Source organism: Ruditapes philippinarum, unplaced genomic scaffold, assembly GCF_026571515.1.
Source record: "Ruditapes philippinarum isolate M1 unplaced genomic scaffold, ASM2657151v2 ctg1988_1_1_1_1, whole genome shotgun sequence".
In the NCBI taxonomy this organism is placed as follows: Eukaryota; Metazoa; Mollusca; class Bivalvia; order Venerida; family Veneridae; genus Ruditapes; species Ruditapes philippinarum.
In genome coordinates this window covers 124,710-147,026 of record NW_026856138.1, presented here as the reverse complement: position 1 = coordinate 147,026, position 22,317 = coordinate 124,710, and the positions used below count along the sequence as shown (strand labels likewise).

General features: G+C 31.6%; 4 protein-coding genes across 5 annotated transcripts in view; all 4 read right to left on the bottom strand.

Annotated features, from left to right (window-relative positions):
- Nucleotides 1–22,317, bottom strand: part of LOC132745549 (mucin-17-like) — a 96,919-nt gene that overhangs the window by 11,509 nt on the left and 63,093 nt on the right. The gene's annotated exons all lie outside the window — the stretch shown is intronic.
- Nucleotides 3,861–4,565, bottom strand: LOC132745547 (E3 ubiquitin-protein ligase TRIM33-like). The gene has a single exon (XM_060734495.1). It carries the CDS (start codon nt 4,341–4,343, stop codon nt 3,888–3,890), a length of 456 nt encoding a protein of 151 aa, XP_060590478.1. The 5' UTR covers nt 4,344–4,565; the 3' UTR covers nt 3,861–3,887.
- Nucleotides 10,646–13,026, bottom strand: LOC132745539 (uncharacterized). The gene has a single exon (XM_060734488.1). The coding sequence runs from the start codon at nt 12,872–12,874 to the stop codon at nt 11,174–11,176; it is 1,701 nt and encodes a 566-aa protein (XP_060590471.1). The 5' UTR covers nt 12,875–13,026; the 3' UTR covers nt 10,646–11,173.
- Nucleotides 20,738–21,826, bottom strand: LOC132745546 (E3 ubiquitin-protein ligase TRIM33-like). Its single transcript, XM_060734494.1, has one exon. It carries the CDS (start codon nt 21,623–21,625, stop codon nt 20,738–20,740), a length of 888 nt encoding a protein of 295 aa, XP_060590477.1. The 5' UTR covers nt 21,626–21,826.

Here is a 22,317-nt window from a genome sequence, read left to right as displayed (position 1 = left end):
AAAATTGAATACATGGTGCGGTATAAATACAATAATCGAATACATGACCCGGTATTAATACAATATACTATACGGCCATAACTCAGGCAATAAGCATTCAAGCGGAAAACCCGTGTTATATGCGCAAGTACTCAAGCCACAGATTTATCCTGTAAAAATTCACTGAATTGCTTAAGTGCTAGAAGAGAAGTAGTCCGGACAAATTTTTATATCACAATCATTAAAGGCCACAACTTAGATTAAAAATCATTTAACCTGAAAATGCCGTCGATATGCACAACTAGTTTGGATGAAATTATTCCAGTAAGTATTGAGAAGTCAGGACAAGTTTTGTGACGGACAGACAGACGACGAAGAAGTGATAAGTTATCACTGTATGCAGGCAAAAATCTGTAGTGGCGACCAAAAAAAAGGACACGTACGCCGAGCTGAGTAGTACATCTCGCCGTGTTTTTCGTATAGTTGAGCTAAAAGCAGCAACAGCAACAACAACGTTTATTAAGTTATATAAATGAAGTCATAGGCTTTTTATATCTTTTTAATTTTGGTTTAAAGAAATTAAATCATTTAAAGTACAATAAAAACATACAAGTTAATTTCTCTTAGCTTTGAAATAGAGTTATTAAAATTTCCTTACCTTATTTTTTTCTTTGACCTTTTGTTTGAACATTAATATTCTTAACCATAAACTGTAAATATATGTATACACACGTAAAAAAGTGAATATGAAAATTTCGTATCATACATTAATCATAAAAATACACATATGCTTTATTACATATCTACTAGTAGTCAGTTAACAGATCGTATCGGTGTAATTATAGTACAGTATCAATGTTTATGTTTCACGAGAAGTGTGTTTATACAATTCTGTCCTTCCTTGTACGCCATATTTTCTCAAAAGTCAAAGGGGAATATCTTGACACAGCCTTTTCACGTATCCAATAACTGGAAATATAAACAGGGTTTTTGTAAAGTTTTTGCCCCTGCCTCGGCTGAGATATCCCAACCAGCCGCTTTGTCAGCAGGGTTTTAAAACGTTAACTGTTTCTACAAAAAATTGAGTTTTGAGAAATTTCAAAGAACAATTACTCAAAAATTATTCAGAAGAAAGATATAAATCTTAAGCAATACACATTTCAATGTAGTTTAACTATGATGTTCCAAGTTGATACCCCCAAACACTTTCCAGACAAAATTAAGCATTAGAAAGTACTAATTAAAGATATCAAGGTGAATATTTGACATCTCAGGTTATATATACAAACAACCGTTGATATAGGGCTATATAACTTGCAATTGTCAAAAATATTTATAACTAATAATAAATAGATGTAGTTGTTTTGACACAAGTGTCACATCAAACCAGAATAATGGCATAGTGATTTATACTTCTTTTTCTAGCTAGAAGAATCGTAATGCTTCATGTCTATTGTGTAGTAGTAGTAGTAATAATAATAATAATAATAATTAATATTATTATTATTATACTTTAAATTTTGTGAAGAATGCAATAACAAAAATATTTTTAGATCAATAAGAACTTAGATTTACCGAGTTTCTATTTGTTCTTTAATTAAAGGCCCATTATACCCTAAAGTACTTTAATTTTTATTTCTCTAAAGCTTTGTATTTTGGTGAATTTCTAGAAATTCCAAAAGCTTATTTATTTGGCCTATTACATGAACAAATATTTCTTCTTTTTTATAGTTTTTTGAGAGACATAGATAACAGAGATAAGCAGCTCCTATATACTCCATTGAAATATCACTCATGCCTATCAAAAAGTGAAAAACTAGGCATTTTGTAGCATATAAACTTAATGGATTTACATTTGATCCTTTAATATTATATACCATTTGAAAGGTAAATCTTTTATCTATTGCTGCATGTTAAAATATTGGTAACTTTCAATGCCTTTCACTAAGAAAAACATGACAGAACATACCTACTGAGCCACTTTTTGTCATATGAATAGCTTTGTAACAAAAATTATTATAGTAGTCCTCTTTAAAAAATAATGTAACATTTATTTAAATGGGAACTGTAAATATTTTTACCTGCAGCCATAGACACATGCATAATCTTTCAGAAAATGTATTATTTTACTGATTTTGATATCTGATTAATAAGTTTTACTTGCTACAAGTTTTAAGTTTAGCAGGCACGCGTGATATTTTAGCTGGCTAGGAAGTTGCCCATCTCTTGATTTTTGTTAAGTTTGTTTTTTGACAGTAAGTAAAACATGCAGTGATGAAGTCAAAATACTACTTTGTTTGCTACTTTAATGACAAATAACTTCACACATTTAGTGGGACTTCCTTCAGGTAACAAAGCAAACCGCTAAAACATAAAAAATTAAACAATTCAAATATCATTGAATAAACATAATTTATTGATCAAATGTTTGAACAAATATAAATCATTGATAACATGTTTGAAGGATATATAATGTGCATGTATAGAAAAAATGATCATTACAAAATTCTTTATTGATGAAATATGTCTATGTAACTGAAAATGGAAATCTTTGAATTTTAAGATTCATATAGAAATCATTTTTACATGTATAAAGTAAGAGTTTTTGATAATACATGATAAACCTTTATCTAAATTGTGCCTACGATATAAATGTATAATTAAATCAATTGATATCAAACACTTTAATATCATTATTTGACTTGTCATAAATAAACATCTTCGTCTGATCATCAGATATCGCCAAGCTACGGGGTTTCTCGACACCTTTCACAGCAATAGGAAGCACCTCTCTTGCATCTGGTGTTACCGTGATTAGTCTATCATTGATACCTTCACAACAAACAATAAGCGCTCCATCATGTGTCATAACAAGTTTTTCTTGGACTTTGTATATCATTGCTCGTTATTTTATCCTTTACTTTCCCATCAACAGTAAACTCAACAAGAGCAATTTTATAGTAATCGGACAGAATGTAGCTTTTGTTGTCGTCGTTACATGAAGCTATATAAAAAGGATATGAACAATGTTTCGCAATATCAAACTCTTTCATTATGTTCCCTTTCATGTCAATTAGGTGAACGCATGCTGGAGTGTCGAACGATATAACAAGAACTCCGTTACTGTAGTCGATTCCTGTACAGTTCTTTCTGACCTTAATACTGTGACTTTTAGAAATTCCATTTGATGTATTTACGAATAGTATTTCACCTGTTGTGCATAAAGTTACTGCGAATAATCCTGCATTGATTGCAGTAATGTCCCATGGTTTACCATCTGTTTTTAATATACAGGTAATCTTATTCTCTTCTACCTTTAAAAGTTTAAGACAATTATTTGCACGATCAACAAGCAAAAGTTCATCACATGAAACTAATGCCATTCCTGTTATAAAGCATTCTTTTGTATCGTTTACTGACCTGACATGAAGACTTTTTAACAGCGTTGTTTGAACATCTTTTAGGCTCTTTTTGCTATGTGTACGTAACTTCCGCTTTTTTTCATTGATAACACCAATGGGACATTTGTCTGTTACAAGTTTTTCTAACTCTTGAGACTTTACAAAGTCAAATATTTCGATCTCATATTTAGACGCTAGCTGCTCGGTAGAAATCTGGCAGGCTTCAATCTTTTCATGAGCAAGTTTTGCTACTACAAACAATTGATTTATCTTATCTGTATTTTTATTTATTTTGTCTTGATTCTCTCATTTCAGTTTCCATAGACTCAAATTCTTTTTTGCATATGCCCAAGCTGAGACACTTGTTTCGATGTAAGCTGATCTATTCGTTTCAGCAGATCTGCCTCGCATTATCCAAATATTCGTTAATCTCTTGTCGAAAAATGTCTATTTCTTTCATAATTTTTTTCTTCTCATTTCATCAGCAGTCTTATGTGATTTACAATATCACCTTGGTAAGATGAAAATTCTACGCAGAAAGGTTTCCGTCTTACTCTTGATTTGCACGAGTTCTTCGCAGGTATCATAGTTGTCGGAAACATCACTGACGAGTTTAACAGAACACGTTTTGTGGCTAAGGACCATACAATCTCCGCATCCTACAGAATTATGGTCTTCACAATAGAACTTTATTATTTCAGTATGATGGACTGAACATAACTCCGTACATGGATCTTTTTGCTTTTCCCTTGATATTGGCATTTCATCCTTCGACTTGATCACGTGATTTTTACTCACAGCCAATTTACGATGAACCTTAAGACATGGAGAACAGATGAACTCGTTACAAGTTTCACAGAATGCCTCCGCTTCTATTGTATCACCGTCACACTCACAGGGCTGGCAAAGAACTGTAAATTGCCTCCCTTGGTAAGATGTTGACTGTTTATCATCCAATCCCATTCCTTACGACCTGATACCTCCATTTTGAATTTATGAAAATCAATCTTTATACCACAATGAAAGCAATATAATCCTTTCAAATTTTAAACTTGTTGATATAAAATGTTTCTCGTCACGTTTGGCAACGTTAACTATAACGATAGTAAGGTAAATATTCTCATTGTTTCTATTTCTAACACGATACTGTAAATGTTATCTGCTTGTTGTAAAGTTTATCTATAAATAAACAGGAAGTTTAAATATTAGAACGTATTCAAGGGGAACAACAATTCTGTTAAATTTATGACCGAAATAGTTACTCTTCTTTATTTCTGATATTATAAGGGGGTATTGAATTACCATGATAACAAATGAATGTTAAACGTCAGAACAATATATAAACATATAAGTAATGTATAAATAGTCCAAATATTTTGAAATTTTGCATGTTATTGTTAAATCTAATTGAATATTCTATTAAAGTACCATCCTACTGTTATAAGTGAAAGACAATTTTTACAAATTTTGACACTGTCACGTGTATAATTATTATTATTATTATTATTATTATTATTATTATTATTATTATTATAAATACTACAGACTTACCAAAATTATTTGTTTTGTTTACTTGTTTGTTATCGAAGCATTTTGACTATGCTGGTATTCTTTTTTAAATAAGAATTAGCATGCAAATCGATTTTCAATTATATATAGTATATTTCTTTGTCATGTTTTGCATACTTTTTTCCGAATTAAGTGTTTTATCTATTTGTAAGACATTTAAATTTTATGTTTTTTTTAATGCATTTAGACCTCAGTGAGGTACCTTTAATGTAAGAAATTCAAATTCTATGGTTTTAGGCTTTTGTTCCTCAGTGGAGTTTCTTCTTTAATTCAAGAGTATGATGTGGTCAAAAATAAAAATATACTAAACACTTCGCTTAAAACCAACAAAAAGAAACCCCCACACATACGCACGCACGCACGCAACAAAACACACACACGCACGCACATGCACACGCACACACAGACAAAATCCAATTAAAAAAGTTTAGATTTTCCGTACATTACTATGAGTACGAACTATTCAAAATGACCCGGGACAAGGTATCAGGTTATTGCATGACCCTGAATTGACCTATATAGAGGAAATTGAATGAGTGTAAATTATATATTCAAATCATGCAATAAATTCAGTAATGAACTTGCCCGAATTTAATATTCTATTTATCACATACCCAAAGTAAAGACCGTTTAAAGTGAAAAAGAATCATTTTTCATTGACCGCCTATAGTATAACGCTAATATTAAGGTCGTTTTTACACTAGTTTGTATAACGCTAATGACGTCACGTGAAAATATATGCAAGGCCATGCAATACCATTTTTACAGAGTCGTGAAATCGGCACAGGTGTATGTTAAATAGAGGATATTGAATGAGTGTAAGTTCAATACTGAATCTATTGCACGAGTTGAATAAAATTATATTATGCGAGCCTCTGGCGAGCATAATATTATTTTATCCAACGAGTGCAATAAATTCAGTATTGAACTTACACGGATTTGATATTCTATTTATCACATACCCAAAATAAAGACCGTTTAAAGTGAAATCAGAGTAATTTTTCATTGACGCGTCTATAGTATAACGCTAACATTTAGCGCGTCTTTACACTATGTTTGTATAACGCTAATGCCGTCACGTCAAAATATATGCACGGCCGTGTCGCAAAATCGGCACGGGTGTGTGATAAACATGGATAGGGCATATCAAGTGTGCGAAAAAGCATAAACCTTACCGATATACAACCAGTATGTTTGTCAATGACAAACACCCAGTCACCGTTTCCGCAATCCATTTTATATATATGATCATCGTAAATATCTTCGTCTTGTATGTCCCCATCAAAGTCCGGGCAGCCTACCTGTGTCCCATGCTGAATATACACAAGCAAACAATCAGAGAATTTTTTGCGCAAAAAATTTACAACTAAATGCGTTACACCCCTTCTTTGCAGTCTTACGTATTGATAGCAAAATATCTTAAATTTTCCAAAAGACAAATACATGTCACAAAGAAGTGCTATATTTTCGTGGTGAGAGTACAGTCAAATTCTTTCAAATGTCTTGCATAAGAAAAGAAACACAGACACAAAGCATACCTTAATACTTTTATAATTTTAGCACAACAAATGATACATTCGTTTTATATTTTAGCAACAAAATAGAACAAACAACTTAAATCTATAATTAGCAGAAAAACAGAACAAATAGATTATATAATTTAGCAGATAAAACTACATAATTAAATTATATAAAAAAATGCCCCAATTGTTTTCAGAATGGAGCTTTTCCGAAACATTCTGAATGATATTATAATGGCTTATCATGAACCTTTAATTCTGTTTAACACAAATGGATTTAACTAAATCCTCGTGGATCCAACTCAATATATGATTGAAGCAATACCTCTACACGCTTGCAGAAATCATGATAAAAAAAGACAAATATCGTTGTTGATTTTTCCCATCGATTCTCACATTTTGCATTCATAATCGTATATAAATCGGTGTGTGGAGATAAATTATACGTTTTTCAAGTTCATTCCCTTGGGTTAAAAAGCGAACTTTTAGCATTAATTATTTTTAATCATTCAAGCGGCTTGACCGGTATATACCGGAATACGGTATTTGGTGTGGTGCTCCAATCTTTTTTAGTCTTACTCAACATAAATAATTGACTGGTCCCCCCACACTTCTAAAACGTTTTGGGATCATTGATTTTCCTTATATGTCCTTATATGCAATGACAACCAGTAATGTTTTTACAAATGTATTATTTCAGATACAAATACGAGTATGAACTTTGTGATATCACTTTCAGGTTTAGATTTTATATCTGCTTTTGTTTATAATTTTTGCAATTTTAATAATATAATTATTTTCCTTATCATGATGAGCTTTATAAACAGGTGAGCGTTTTCAGGGCCATCATGGACCTCTTGTTTATATATATTGTCTTAATTCCGTGTCTGTAAAAAGCGTGTCTTGCCACGTAAGGCGCATTCATTATAATTATGAGAAAACAAGAAAAAATAACTTTCCGTGACAAATACATGTATTCAGCTACTGTTTTTAGTAAATTTCTGGGTGATTTTGTTAAAGCTCTTACAAAATAGTTTTCACAGAATTTCAAGCATTTTTATGGTATATATTTTGCTTTGTTTTATCAATATTGTTTGCAAAGATGGAGACCCATGGACAACATTATTACTATTAATCTATTTTCAACTGCGTAATATTTGATTTTTTTTATCTATTTTATGTTGTAGATCATGCAGTCAAAGCTGAATTTTCAGGGTTTTGTTTCTTAAGAGGAGACTTTTATAACTAAACCAAACGTTATTCAGCCAATGAAAAAAACAATCCCATGTAAATCTTTCTTTCCTTACAAGCTTTTATTTTTATCATGTTTCTGACTTTTTTGTCTTAAAGGGACTCTACGGAGGGATTAACAGTCAAATCGGCCCCAAGTCAGGTCGGCCCCAAGTCGAATCGGCCCCAAATTAGTCAAATCGGCCTCAAGTCAAATCGGCCTCAGGTCAGATCGGCCCCATTTTTTATTTTCTTTATTCATTTTTCATTTTCTTTTTTTTAAAATGCTGCATGCATATTGTTAAAAAAAACAATTGTGTCACTGTGGATAGGAATACCAAATGACAAACCATGGATTACAAACAAAACAAGAACAAAACATATAATAATCAAATTTATTGTCTGAGTATAACGTTTAACATGTATCTTCAATGTGCAATAAACATATGAAACAGGATACATGTAACACTCTATGGGGCATATGAGGTTTTTCACATGTGTAACTAATAAACAGCGAATATTACAACATACATATACATGTATATTTTTTATAATGCATGCACCAAGAAATCATGTTATAATAAATTCAAACAGATCTATTCACATAATTATATAAAAGGTCTTTTACGTGTTGCTTTTTTATTATTTTTTTTATAAAAGGGGCAGTTTGAGAATTTAGGAACAGAACAGAACAGAACAGTTACTATAAATTATTATGCTTGGTTTCAGGTTAGAATTAACCTAAAAAAATGCATGTGCCAAACTGTCGCTGTCAATCAAATATAATAAATAAATATAGCATTAACACAACACTTGTTATCTTTTGTCCTTTATCGTATCCCTTGTCATTACTTGCACAGAGTGGTATAGTTTTATCTTGAATAGCAAATGGTGTTACATAGCATTGCTTGTGTTCCTCTGGCACTATCTGACTTGATTGTGCATGGCCCGGTAATAATTTCATGGTTCGGTAAAAACGCATTTTAAATGATTTCATGACCCGGTATAAATACAATAACTGAATACATGGCACGGTATAAATACAATAATTGAATACATGACCCGGTATGAATACAATAATTGTATAGTTACTGTAATTGAATACATTGACCTGGTATAAATACAATAATTGAATACATGGCGCGGTATATATACAATAATTGAATACATGACCCAGTATATATAGAAAATTGAATACATGGCGCCGTATAAGTACAATAATAGAATACATGGCGCGGTATATATAAAATGATTGAATACATTGCGCGGTATAAATGCAATAATCGAATACATGGCGCGGTATAAATACAATGATCGAATACATGGCGCGTTATATATACAATGACTGAATTCCTGGCGTGGTATTAATACAATGATCGAATACATGGCGCTGTATATATACAAAATTGAATACATGGTACGGTATAAATACAATAATCAAATACATGGCAAGGTATATATACAATGATTGAATTCATGACCTGGTATAAATACAATATATTTAACGGCCAGAACGGCCAATAAGCATTCAAGTGGAAAACCGTCTTATATGCGCAAGTACTCAAGCCACAGATCTATCCTGTAAAAAATCACTGAAATAGCATAAGTGCTATAACAGGAGTTGCCCGGACAAACTTTGATATCAAAATCATTAAATGACCACAACTGTTATTAAAGATCATTGAACATGAAAATGCCGTCGATATGCACAACTAGACTCGGTATTCATCATTCCTGTTAAGTTTGGATGAAATTGCTCGAGTAATTTTTGAGGAATAGTCAGGACAATTTTTGTGACGGACGGATAGACAGACGACGAAGAAGTGATACGTGACCACTATATGCAGCCAATAATCTGTAGAGGCAACGAAAGAAATGGACACGTACGCCGAGCTGAGTAGCACAGCTCGCCATGTTTTTCGTATAGTCGAGCTAAAAACAACAAAAGCAGCAGCAACAACAACGTTTATTTAGTTATATAAAAGAAGTCATAGGTTTTTCACATCTTGATATTTTTGGTTAAAAGAAAATTAAATCATTTAAAGTACAATAAAAACTAACAAGTTAATTTCCAGTAGACTCGAAGTAGACTTATTAACTAACATGTTCTTGCTTTATTTTTTTCTTTGACCTTTTGTTTGAACATTAATGTTCGTAATCATAAACTGTAAATATATGTATGCACACGTAAAAAAGTGAATATGAAAATTTCCCATATTTTCTCAAAAGTCATCAGTTCATTCATGAGCTGATATTAAGGGGAATATCAAGACCCAGTTTAGCGTTTTCATGTGCACAATAAGTGAAACTATAAACAGGGTTTTAGTAAAGTTTTTGCCCCTGCCCCGGCTGAGATATCCCAACCAGCCGCTTTGTCAGCAGGGTTTTAAGAAGTTAAATGTTTCTACAAAAAATGGAGTTTTGAGAAATTTCAAAGAACAATAACTCAAAAATTGTTCAGAAGAAAGGTATAATTCTAAAGCAATACACATTTCCATGTAGTTTAACTATGATGTTCAAAGTTGATACCCCAAATACTTTCTAGACAAAATTAAGCATGAGAGAAATAGCTAATTAAAGCTATCATGGTGAATATTTGACAACTCGGGTTATATATACAAACAACCGTTTATATAGGGCTATATAACTTGCAATTGTCAAAAATATCCATAACTAATAATATATAGATGTAGTTGTTTTGACACAAATGTCACATCAAATCAGAATAATGGTATAGTGATTATTACGACATTCAAGCTTCTTTTTCTAGCTAGAAGAATCGTAATGCTTCATGTTTATTGTTTTATAATAATAATAATAATAATAATAATAATAATAATAATTATTATTATTATTATAAACTTTGTGAACAATAACAAAAATAGTTTTAGATCAATAAGAACTAAGATTTACAGAGTTTCTATTTTTTCTTTAATTAAAGGCCCATTATGCCCACAAATGCTTTAATTTTTATTTCTCGTAAACTTTTTATTTTGGTGAATTTCTAGAAATTCCAAAAGGTTATTCATTTGGCCTTTAACATGAACAAATATTTCTTCTTTTTTTTGTTTTGTTTTTTAAATTAGTAAAAAATGCAGTGATGAAGTCAAAATACTACTTGTTTGCTACTTTAATGACAAATAACTTCACATTTAGTGCGACTTCCTTCAGGTAACAAAGCAAACCGCTAAAACATAAAAAATAAACAATCCAAATATCTTTGAATAAATATAATTTATTGATAAAATGTTTGAACAAATATAAATCATTGATAACATGTTTGAAGCATATATAATGTACATGTATAGTAAAAATGGTCATTACAAAATTCTTTATTGATGAAATGTCTATGAAACTGAAAATGGAATCTTTGAATTTTAAGATTCATATAAAATACAGATATACATGTATAACGTGAGAGTTTCTGATAATACATGATAAACCTTTATCTAAGTTCTGCCTACGATATAAATATCAATTGATATCAAACACTTTGATATCATTATTTGACCTGTCATAAATAAACATCTTCGTCTGATCATCAGATATCGCCAAGCAACAGGGTTTCTTGACACCTTTCACAGCAATAGGAAGCACCTCTCTTGTATTTGGTGTAACCATGTTAAGTCTATCACTGATACCTTGACAACAAACAATAACTGCTCCATCATGTGTCAAAACAAGTTGTCTTGGATATTTTATATTATTGCTTGTTATTTTATTCTTTACTTTCCCATCAACAGTAAACTCAACAAGAGCATGTCCAAAGGTATCAGACACAATGCAGTCGTTACAATAAACTATATAATCAGGACATGAACAATGTTCTGCGATATCAAACTCTTTCATAATGTTCCCTTTTATGTCAAGTTGCTGAACGCAGGCTGGACTACTGTACGAAACAACAAGAACACCGTTATGGTAGTCGATTCCTCTACAGTTATGTCTGACCTTAAAACTGTGACTTTTAGAAATTCCATTTGATGTTTTTATGAAAAGAACTTCACCTTTTGTTATAGTTACTGCGAATAATCTTGAATTGATTGCAGTAATGTCCCATGGTTTACCATCTGTTTTTAATCTACCGGTTATCTTATTCTCTTCTACGTTTAAAAGTTTAAGACACTCATTATTGAAATCAACAAGTAAGAGTTCATCACATGAAATTAATGCCATTCCTGATATGTAGCATTTCTCTCTGTCGTCTGCTGACCTTACATGAAGTCTCTTTAACAGCGTTGTTTGAACATCTTTCAGGCTCTTTGTGCTGTGTGTACGTAACTTCCGCTTTTTCTCATTGATTACACCAATGGGACGTTTTTCTGTTACAACTTTTTCTAACTCTTGGGACTTAACAAAGTCAAATATTTCGATCTCACATTTAGGCCCTATCTTCTCGGTTGAAATCTGGTAGGCTTCAATCTTTTCATGAGACACTTTTGCTATTACAAACAATTGATTTATCTTGTCTGAATTTTTACTTATTTTGTCTTGATATCCTCTCATTTCAGTTTCCATAGACTCAAATTCTTTTTGCATATGCCCAAGCTGTGACACTTGTTTCGATGTCAGCTGATCTATTCGTTTTATCAGATCTGCCTCAGTATTGTCCAAATATTCGTTAATCTCTTGTCGAAAAATGTGTATTTCATTCATAATTGTTTCTCTTATTTCATCAGCAGTCTTTATTTCATTTACAATATCACCTTGGTAAGATGAAATTCTACGGAGGAAGGTTTCCGTCTTTTTCTTGATTTGCACGAGTTCCTCGCAGGTATCATAGTTGTCGGATACATCACTGACGAGTTTGACAGAGCACGTTTTGTGGTTAAGGACCATACAATCTCCGCATCCTACAGAATTATGGTATTCACAATAGAACTTTATTATTTCAGTATGATGGGCTGAACACAACTCCGTACATGGATCTTTTTGCTTTTCCCTTGATATTGGGATTTCATTCTTCGGCTTGATCACGTGATTTTTAGTCATAGCCAATTTACGGTGAACCTTTAGACATGGAGAACAGATGAACTCGTTACAAGTTTCACAGAACGCCTCCGCTTCTCTTGTATCACCGTCACACTTACAAGGCTGGCAAAGAACTGTAAGCTTCCTCGCTTGGTTAGTTGTTGAATGTTTATCGTCCCCTTCCTTACGGCCTGATACTTCCATTTTGAAATTATGAAAATCAATCTTTATACCACAATGAAATCAATGTGAATCCTCTCAAAGTTTTAAGTTATGATATAAATAGTTTCTCGTCACGTTTGACAACGTTAACAACTGCGATAGTAAGATAAATCCTTTCATTGTTTCTATTTCAAAACCCGATAAATGTAATCTGTTTGATGTAAAGTTTATCTTTAAATAAACAGAGGGTTTAAATATTAGAACATATTCAAGGCGTTAGGGGCAACAATTCGGTTAGAACTATGACCGAAATAATTACTTTTCTCTATTTATCGATATTATCAGGAGGTACTAAATTACCATGTTACATTTATAAAGATAACAAATAAATCAAATTATCAAAATGTTAAACCTCAGAACAATGAATGAATACATACTTAATGATCAACATTATTTTTTGTCCAATCACATTGTAGTATTTTTCAAATTTCTGCTTAGTCTAACTTTGGTTAATGTGTACTAACTAAATAAAATTCACTTAATCTGTCGTCTAACCGCAGTCTAACAAATTTCAATAATGCATTATATTAGGGAGGAGTTAGAGGTATGGTTTACACTCTGATTTGTAAAATGTTAAGGTTAGCAAAACAATGCCAACATAAAAAAAATTAGTCGAGGTCAGGTGTTTCTAAATGTGAGGATACAATCAATTGATTTATTACATAGATAATACATGTGGGGCATGTAGAGACAAATGATTACATAGTAACTTTTTTATATCCTTTTAACTGTAAGAAAAATGTCTGTTATAAATTGCTGACTGTTTTAAAACTTTATATTTTCCAAAACATTTTTTTTTCCACTTGATAGGAATGAACTGCATTAACAATCATTGATATTAAGAATACAATGATTACATTTTTTTGGCTGGAAAACTGATTGTTAATGGACCCCTCCACCTGTAAACCTAAATTGATACACAGAAAAAAAATGAACTGTTTTACTGTAGATAAAGGTATAAATTCTGTGACATTTCAGAAAACATGTGCCTGATTATTTGTTGATCAGGGCCATTTATTTAGCTTATATCTAAATGTGATATGTTAGAAACTTGACAAGGTGTAGACATCTTGTAGAGCGAAAGGGCGGAGCTATCGGTGATTTAGTGAAATGCCTTGTTTTTGGTTGAAAAAATAATGTTGATCATTAAATAGGTTAATGTTTAATAATATGCATTAACAAAAATAATTGGTCGCCTGCCTGTGGCAGGCTTGACCAATTATTTTTGTTAATACATATTATTAAACACTAACCTATACGTAATGTATAAATAGTCCAAATATATTGAAATTTGCATGGTATTGTTAAATTTAATTTAGTTTTCTATTTAAGCACTACCTAGTCCAATGTCCCAATTTTTGCGAATTTTGACACTGTCACGTGTATTATTGTTATTATTATTATTATTATAAACACTACAGACTTACCAAATTATTTGTTTTGTTTACTGTTTGTTAACTAAGCATTTTGACTTTTTTAGTATTTTGTTTTTCTTTATTAATAAGAATTAGCATGCAAATCGATTTTCACTTATATTTAGTATATTTTTTGCTGATTGTTTTTTCTGAATTAAGTGTTTTACCTATTTGTAAGACATTCAAATTTTATGTTTTAATGCATTTAGACCTCAGCGGATTTCCTTTAATTATTGTAAGGAATTCAAATTCTATGGTTTAGGCTTGTGGTCCTCAGTGGAGATCTTCAATTCAAGAGTATGATGGGGTCAAAAATAAAAATACGTTTGGCTTTAAAAAAACAAAACAAACACAAACACAAAACACACACACACACACACACACGCACACACACACATACGCGCACTCACACAGACAAAATTAATAGAAAAAAAAGTTAAGAGTATCAAGTTATTGTATGTCCCATAATTGACCTATACATTGTCAATGACAAACACCCCGTCACCTTTTCTGCAATCCATTTTATATTCATGATCATCGTAAATATCTTCGTCTTGTATGTTCCCATCAATGTCCGGGCAGCCTACCTGTGTCCCATGCTGAATATACACAAGAAAACAATCAGAGAAAAAATGTGTTGTTTTTTTTTCGTACCAAAATTACAAATTGATGGATGACGCCTCTTCTTTGCAGTCTTACGTATTGATAGCAAAAAAGAAATTTTCAAAAATTTTCCAAAAGGCAAATTGAACAAAACAATTAAACAATTTAGCAGAAAAAAGAACAAATATATTATATAATCTAGAAAAAAAGAACAAATAAATTATATGATTTAGCAGAAAAAAAATAATTTTATAATTTAGAAAAATAAAAACCTTAGCAAAAATAAGGAACAAATTAATTATATAATAAAGCAAAAAAAATCTGTAATTTAGCAGAAAAATATATATATATATATATATAAATTCTATAATTTAGCAAATAAAAGAAGAAATAAATTCTACAATTTAGCAGAAATAAATCATTTCACTGTTCGGATAAACCAGAGTAAAAAAAAAAGTACGGAGAAAAGTAGAATAAGCAAATTTAGCCATATAAATAAAAATCATCGTAGATAATGAGAGGCAAATCTGATAACCAGGGGATACGATGATACTGCACGTTTGTAACGTCACTTTTCATTGGATAATCGAGACGTTTCTATTGTTAGTTATAACAGCTCGGGTCATATTTCCAAACAACCGTTTATATGGCCATATAATCTGTTAAAAATCTTTATAACGAAATTATAATACAGCAAGCATCATTGGTTTAGAGAAAAGTAGATTTCTTCATAAATCGACATATGCCGTGTATATATAACTACAAATGTATATAAACGTAACGATTATCCAATGAAAAGTGACCTTATAAACATGCAGTATAAAGTTTCTTTATAATACATATAATACTGCACATTTGTAACGTCACTTGTCATTGGATAATCGTGACGTTTCTATAGTTATATAGTTTTATATAGGACCATATAATCAAATTTTTTATAACTAATAATATACTTACACCGCCTTTGTTAGGTTGTGTTAATTGCCATGTCAATTTCCGGAACTCCGACAGTTCTTTCTCGTCATTAATTCGCAATGTGAACGTCTCTACGTCAGAATCAACGTATCCATCGTTAACGTAACATTCAACATGGTATTCTAACTGCCCGAGTATACACATTTCTTCATAGTCTATTACATCTTTAGTGATAATCTCACCAGCTTATGGTTGATGATGAAAGAATTAACGAACTGAATATATACATGTTTACAAATACGACATATCTAGTGTAAAATATAGTGTCTTTAAAGATATATTTTTTTTTATCCTTGAATAAAATATTTTAATTGCATTTCATTTTAAATCTAAGAAATCCGTATTGATAAATATGTCTTATTTGAATAAAAGAATGAATAAACTACGTTCCAAATTTTCCATATTATAGGTAAAGTGAAGATGGCCATTTATAAAAAACAAACTGCTAGTTTTTTAATGACACTATGTATTCATATTGTGACTACCTATAGTGTGTAGAATTTAAACATAACATATCTTCTGTTTGAAGTTAAATATGAGAAACAAGATCATCAAGGAAGGTTGGCGTTCAATGAACGCAACCCCCACACGACCCAGTAACACAGGACCACCGGCAAGGAGCCCAGTAGGACAAAAAACATTTTATATTGTTTATTGACTAATAGACTGTGTAGCAATTATAAATATTTTCTTTTATCAAATTTGAGCATAGTACATGTATATCTTTAATTATAGAGCACTATGACACGACGCACAAAGGCGTTCCAAATCAACCACGATACTATTCAGACGGCAATGCATGTTTAATCACAATCTCACTAAGGTTGAGATTTACTTAAGTTATTTCTTGCATGCAGATCTGATTGCGACAGTATTTGCTTCACCTTCATTGTGATTCGGATTTCCCGAGAAAGCTATTTTAGCTATGCATTCAAACCGTCCTTTACAGACAGGCATAAGACGCAGGATTAAAATATCGCTGTCTGTGAATAAAAACTAATTGCTCAGAAAATTGTCTGAAGTAGTTTGAAACAAATAACCTGAAAATAATATACTAAATTTTTCATGGGTAGTTTACCTATCGGCATAATGGACAACGCCATTTTTGTTCTCGAAATCGTGAAAATTACCTACTCAGTTTTGGTATTTCCAGCGGTTAAAATTAGAAACTGTATCGCTTTTAAATTGTTAAAGCTCGCCGATGATTGGCTGTTTGAATGGTCACAAGAAAATGACCTATTGGTACCCGTCAGATCCTAATGCGTAGCATTAATTAGGAGCTGTTTTTAATAAGATTATCGTTAACTACTTACTATTCAAGTAGGTTAGGGGTTAAAACAGGGTAGTACGGCATTAAAATATCCATGGTTGCCATGGTTAATTTGAACATATCTTGGCCAACTAGCAATTATTGTTTATAAATTGTCATAAACTCATATATCTGCAGTAATGAAATTATGAGAGCCTGTCAGTGACTTTTTACCTAATATGATGCTAATGACTTATAATTTACTTTTTATTGGCTGAAATTATACATGAAATTATCTGTAATTCAGTACTACACGGATCTTAAAGTGACATCATGCTCTTCTGTTTTTGCTGTCCAGTTGTGATTAGCAAATATTATGGTAATTAAACAATGATTGATAATGGTAAAAATTAATGATACAATATAAAGAATTATAAAAAAGACTGCTCCACTCGTTGCTGCTTTTCTCATCTTTTCCTCTTAATCATTCAATCGCCTTGACCGGTATATACCGGAATAAAGTATTTGGTGTGATGCTTCACTCCTTTTTTAAGTATCGCTCAACATAAATAATAGACTGGTCCCCCATGTACATCTTAAACGTTTTGGAGATCATTGATTTTCCTTATATGTCTATATATGCAATGACAACCAGTAATGTTTTTACACATGCACTATTTCAGATACAAATATGAACTTTTAGGTTCAGATTTTATATCTGCGATCGTAATAGTATTGATATATGTTCCTTATCATTGAGAGCTTTATAAACAGGTCCATCATAGCCCTCTTGCTTATATATGTGCCTAAATGCTGTGTTAATAACAAGCGATTCTTGCCTCGAATCTAAATTTTTCAGTTCTTTTATCTAATGTGGAGACTATTTTATATGAACAAATGTTCTAAAACAAACTTTATTCAGCCGATCAAAATAACGTTCTCATATTTATATTTCTTTTCTAACAAGCTTTTCATATTATCCTTTTTTCTGAATATGTACTCTTAAATGGTCTCCACTGAGGTTATTTGATATGACAGGACTGGAAATAATTGTTCGAGATTAATGTTCCATTAGGTGTTGGTCTAGCTTAATGACTTGTATGGAAAATTTCAGATCAATCACTCACTCTGTTTTCCAAGAACATTTATTTTAATTGTGGAAAATGACAGTAATTGAAAAGATTTGCACAGCATTTCACTCTAATTAAGCTAAGAATAACACAAAATACGATTTTCAATTTATTTCCAAGTATATTTCGTGATTATTTTTTTGCATATAAATCTGTTTTAGTGACCCAGCTGATCAATGTAAGAAATTCAAATTTTATGCTTTTAGGCTTTTGGTTCTGAATGGAGTACCTTTAATAACTATGTACATCATTTTTCATGTACGTTTTATCTTATATTGTAAAATTTGTAATTGAATGAAATTGCAATCTAAAATGATTTATAATTAATACTTTCTTAATCCCCCCCCCCTGTGAAGTCAATATTGTGTTTGTTTATTTGTTTTTTTTTTAATATAAGGACATAATTAACTACTTATTATTCAGGTAAATTATTATGCTTGTTTTCAGGTCAGAATTGACCTGAATTATGAAGGTGAATGCATGTGTCAAACTGTCACTGTAAATACAATATATTAAATAAATATAACATCAACAGAAAGCTAGTTATCGTTTGTCCATTATCGTATCCGTTGCCATTACTTGCCCACAGTGGTATAGTTATATATTGAATAGCAAATGGTGTTACATATAGCATGCATGTGTTCCTCTGGCACTTTCTGACTTGATTTTGCATGGCCCAGTAATAATTTCATGGTTTGGTAATAACGCATTTTAAATGATTTCATGACCAGGTATAAATACAATAACTGAATACATTGCACTGTATAAATACAATAATCGAATACATGGCGCGGTATATATACAATGATTGAATTTCTGGCGCGAAATAAATACAATGATCGAATACATGGCGCGGTATATATACAAAATTGAATACATGGCACGGTATAAATGCAATAATCAAATACATGGCAAGGTATATATACAATGATTAATTTCATGAACCGGTATAAATACAATATATTTAACGGCCATTACCTCAGCCAATAAGCATTCAAGCGGAAAACCCATGTTTATGCGCAAGTACTCAAGCCACAGATCTATCCTGTAAAAAATCACTGAAATTGCATAAGTGTTATAAGAGGAGTAGTCCTATCAAAATCAATAAATGGCCACAACTCTGACTAAAAATCATTGAACCGGAAAATGCCGTCGATATGCACAATTAGACTCGGTATTGATTATTCCTGTAAATTTTGGATGAAATTGCACTAGTTAATATTGAGTCAGGACAAGTTTTGTGATAGACAGACAGACGACGAAGAAGTCATAAGGGATCACCATAAGCGCCAATAATCTGTAGAGGCGACCAAGTCAAAATACTACTTTGTTTACTACTTTAATTACAAATAATTTCACATTTAGTGCGACTTCCTTCTGGTAACAAAGCAAACATCTAAAACATCAAAAGTAAACAACCCAAATATCTTTTCATCAATATAAATCATTGAATAAATGTTTGAAGCATACATGATGTACATGTGTAGTAAAATGGTCTTTTCAAGTTTCTTTATTGATGAAATATGCATATGAAACTGAAAAAGAAATCTTTGAATTTTAGATTCATATGAAATATATATACATGAATAACGTGAGAGTTTCTGATAATACATGATAAGTTGTGCCTACGACATAAATATCAATTGATATCAAAAACTTTGATATCATAATTTGAGATGTCAAAAATAAACATCTTTGTTTGATCATCAGTTATCGCAAAGCAAAATGGATATTTGGCCCCTTTCACAGCAATAGGAATAACCTTTCTTATATTTGGTGTAACCATGATTAGTCTATCACTGATATCTTGACAACATACTTAACCGCCCCGTCATGTGTCATAACAAGTTTTCTTGGTAATTTTATATCACTGCTTGTTACTTTATTTTTTACTTTCCCATCAACAGTAAACTCAACAAGAGTATTTTTAAAGGTATCAGACACAATGTAGCTTTTGTTGTCGTCGTTACATGAAGCTATATAATAAGGAAATGAACAATGTCTCCTGATATCAAACTCTTTCATTATGTTCCCTTTTATGTCAAGTAGCTGAACGCATGCTGGAGTGTCGAACGATACAACAAGAACTCCGTTACGGTAGTCGATTCCTCTACAGTTCTTTCTGACCTTAATACTGTGACTTTTAGAAATTCCATTTGATGTATTTATGAATAGTATTTCACCTGTTGTGTTTATTGTTACTGCGAATAATCCTGAATTGATTGCAGTAATGTCCCATGGTTTACCATCTGTTTTTAATCTACAGGTTATCTTATTCTCTTCTACGTTTAAAAGTTTAAGACAATAATTTGCAAAATCAACAAGCAAGAGTTCATCACATGAAATTAATGCCATTCCTGTTATATAGCATTTCATTGTATCGTTTACTGACCTGACATGAAGACTCTTTAACAGCGTTGTTTGAACATCTTTCAGGCTCTTTATGTTGTGTGTACGTAACTTTTTCTTTTTCTCATTGATAATCCCAATGGGATACATTGTATTGGCCTGTTACAAGCTTTTCTAACTCTTGAGACTTTACAAAGTCAAATATTTCGATCTCACATTTAGGCCCTATCTTCTCGGTTGAAATCTGGCAGGCTTCAATCTTTTCATGAGCAAGTTTTGCTATTACAAACAATTGATTTATCTTATCTGAATTTTTACTTATTTTGTCTTGACATTCTCTCATTTCAGTTTCCATAGACTCAAATTCTTTTTCCATTTGCCCAAGCTGAAACACTTGTTTCGATGTAAGCTGATCTATTCGTTTCAGCAGATCTGCCTCAGCATTATCCAAATATTCGTTAATCTCTTGTCGAAAAATGTGAATTTCTTTCATAATTTTTTCTCTCATTTCATCAGCAGTCTTTATGTCATTTACAATATCACCTTGGTAAGATGAAATTCTACGCAGAAAGGTTTCCGTCTTACTCTTGATTTGCACGAGTTCCTCGCAGGTATCATAGTTGTCGGATACATCACTGACGAGTTTAACAGAACACGTTTTGTGGCTAAGGACCATACAATCTCCGCATCCTACAGAATTATGGTCTTCACAATAAAACTTTATAATTTCAGTATGATGGACTGAACACAACTCCGTACATGGATCTTTTTGCTTTTCCCAGGATATTGGCATTTCATTCTTCAACTTGATCACGTGATTTTTACTCAAAGCCAATTTACGATGAACTTTAAGACATGAAGAACAGATGAACTCGTTGCAAGTTTCACAGAATGCCTCCGCTTCTATTGTATCACCGTCACACTCACAGGGCTGGCAAAGAAATTTAAGACGTCTCCCTTGGTTACATGTTGAATGTTTATCGCTCCATTCCTTACGACCTGATACCTCCATTTTGAATTCATGAAAATCAATCTTTATACCACAATGAAGGCAATATAATCCTTTCAAATGTTTAAGTTATTGATATAAAATGTTTTCGTCACGTTTGACAACGTTTACTATTACGGTAGTAAGTTATATCCCTCAATTGTTTCTATTTCAAACATGATAAATATAATCTGTTTGTTGTAAAGTTTATCTATAAATAAACAGGAAGTTTAAATATTAGAACATATTCAAGGGGGCAACGATTCGGTAAGATTTATGACCGAAATAGTTTTCTTTATTTGTGATATTGTGAGGGGATATTGAATTACCATGTAACATTTATAAAGATAACAAATAAATCAAATTATTAAAATGTTAAAGCTGAGACCAATATATGACTATATTAGTAATGTATAAATAGTCCAAATATTTGCCAATGACCTATGCAAAATGACCTGGGTCAAAGTATCAAGTTATTGTGTGACCCAGAATTGACCTTTACATGGATATGGCATATCAAGCATGTGATGAATGATATACAACCAGTATGCTTGTCAATGACACAATTCCACAATCCATTTTATATTTATGATCATCGTAAATATCTTCGCCTTGTATGTCATCATCAAAGTCCGGGCAGCCTACCTTGTGTACCATGCTGAATATACGCAAGCAATCTATCAGAGATTTTTTTGCGCCAAAAATTACAGCTAAAT

What these genes read in the sequence shown, in the direction of transcription:
- LOC132745547 (XM_060734495.1), bottom strand. Translation starts at nt 4,343, where the DNA reads ATGGGATTGGATGATAAACAGTCAACATCTTACCAAGGGAGGCAATTT.
- LOC132745539 (XM_060734488.1), bottom strand. Translation starts at nt 12,874, where the DNA reads ATGGAAGTATCAGGCCGTAAGGAAGGGGACGATAAACATTCAACAACT.
- LOC132745546 (XM_060734494.1), bottom strand. Translation starts at nt 21,625, where the DNA reads ATGGAGGTATCAGGTCGTAAGGAATGGAGCGATAAACATTCAACATGT.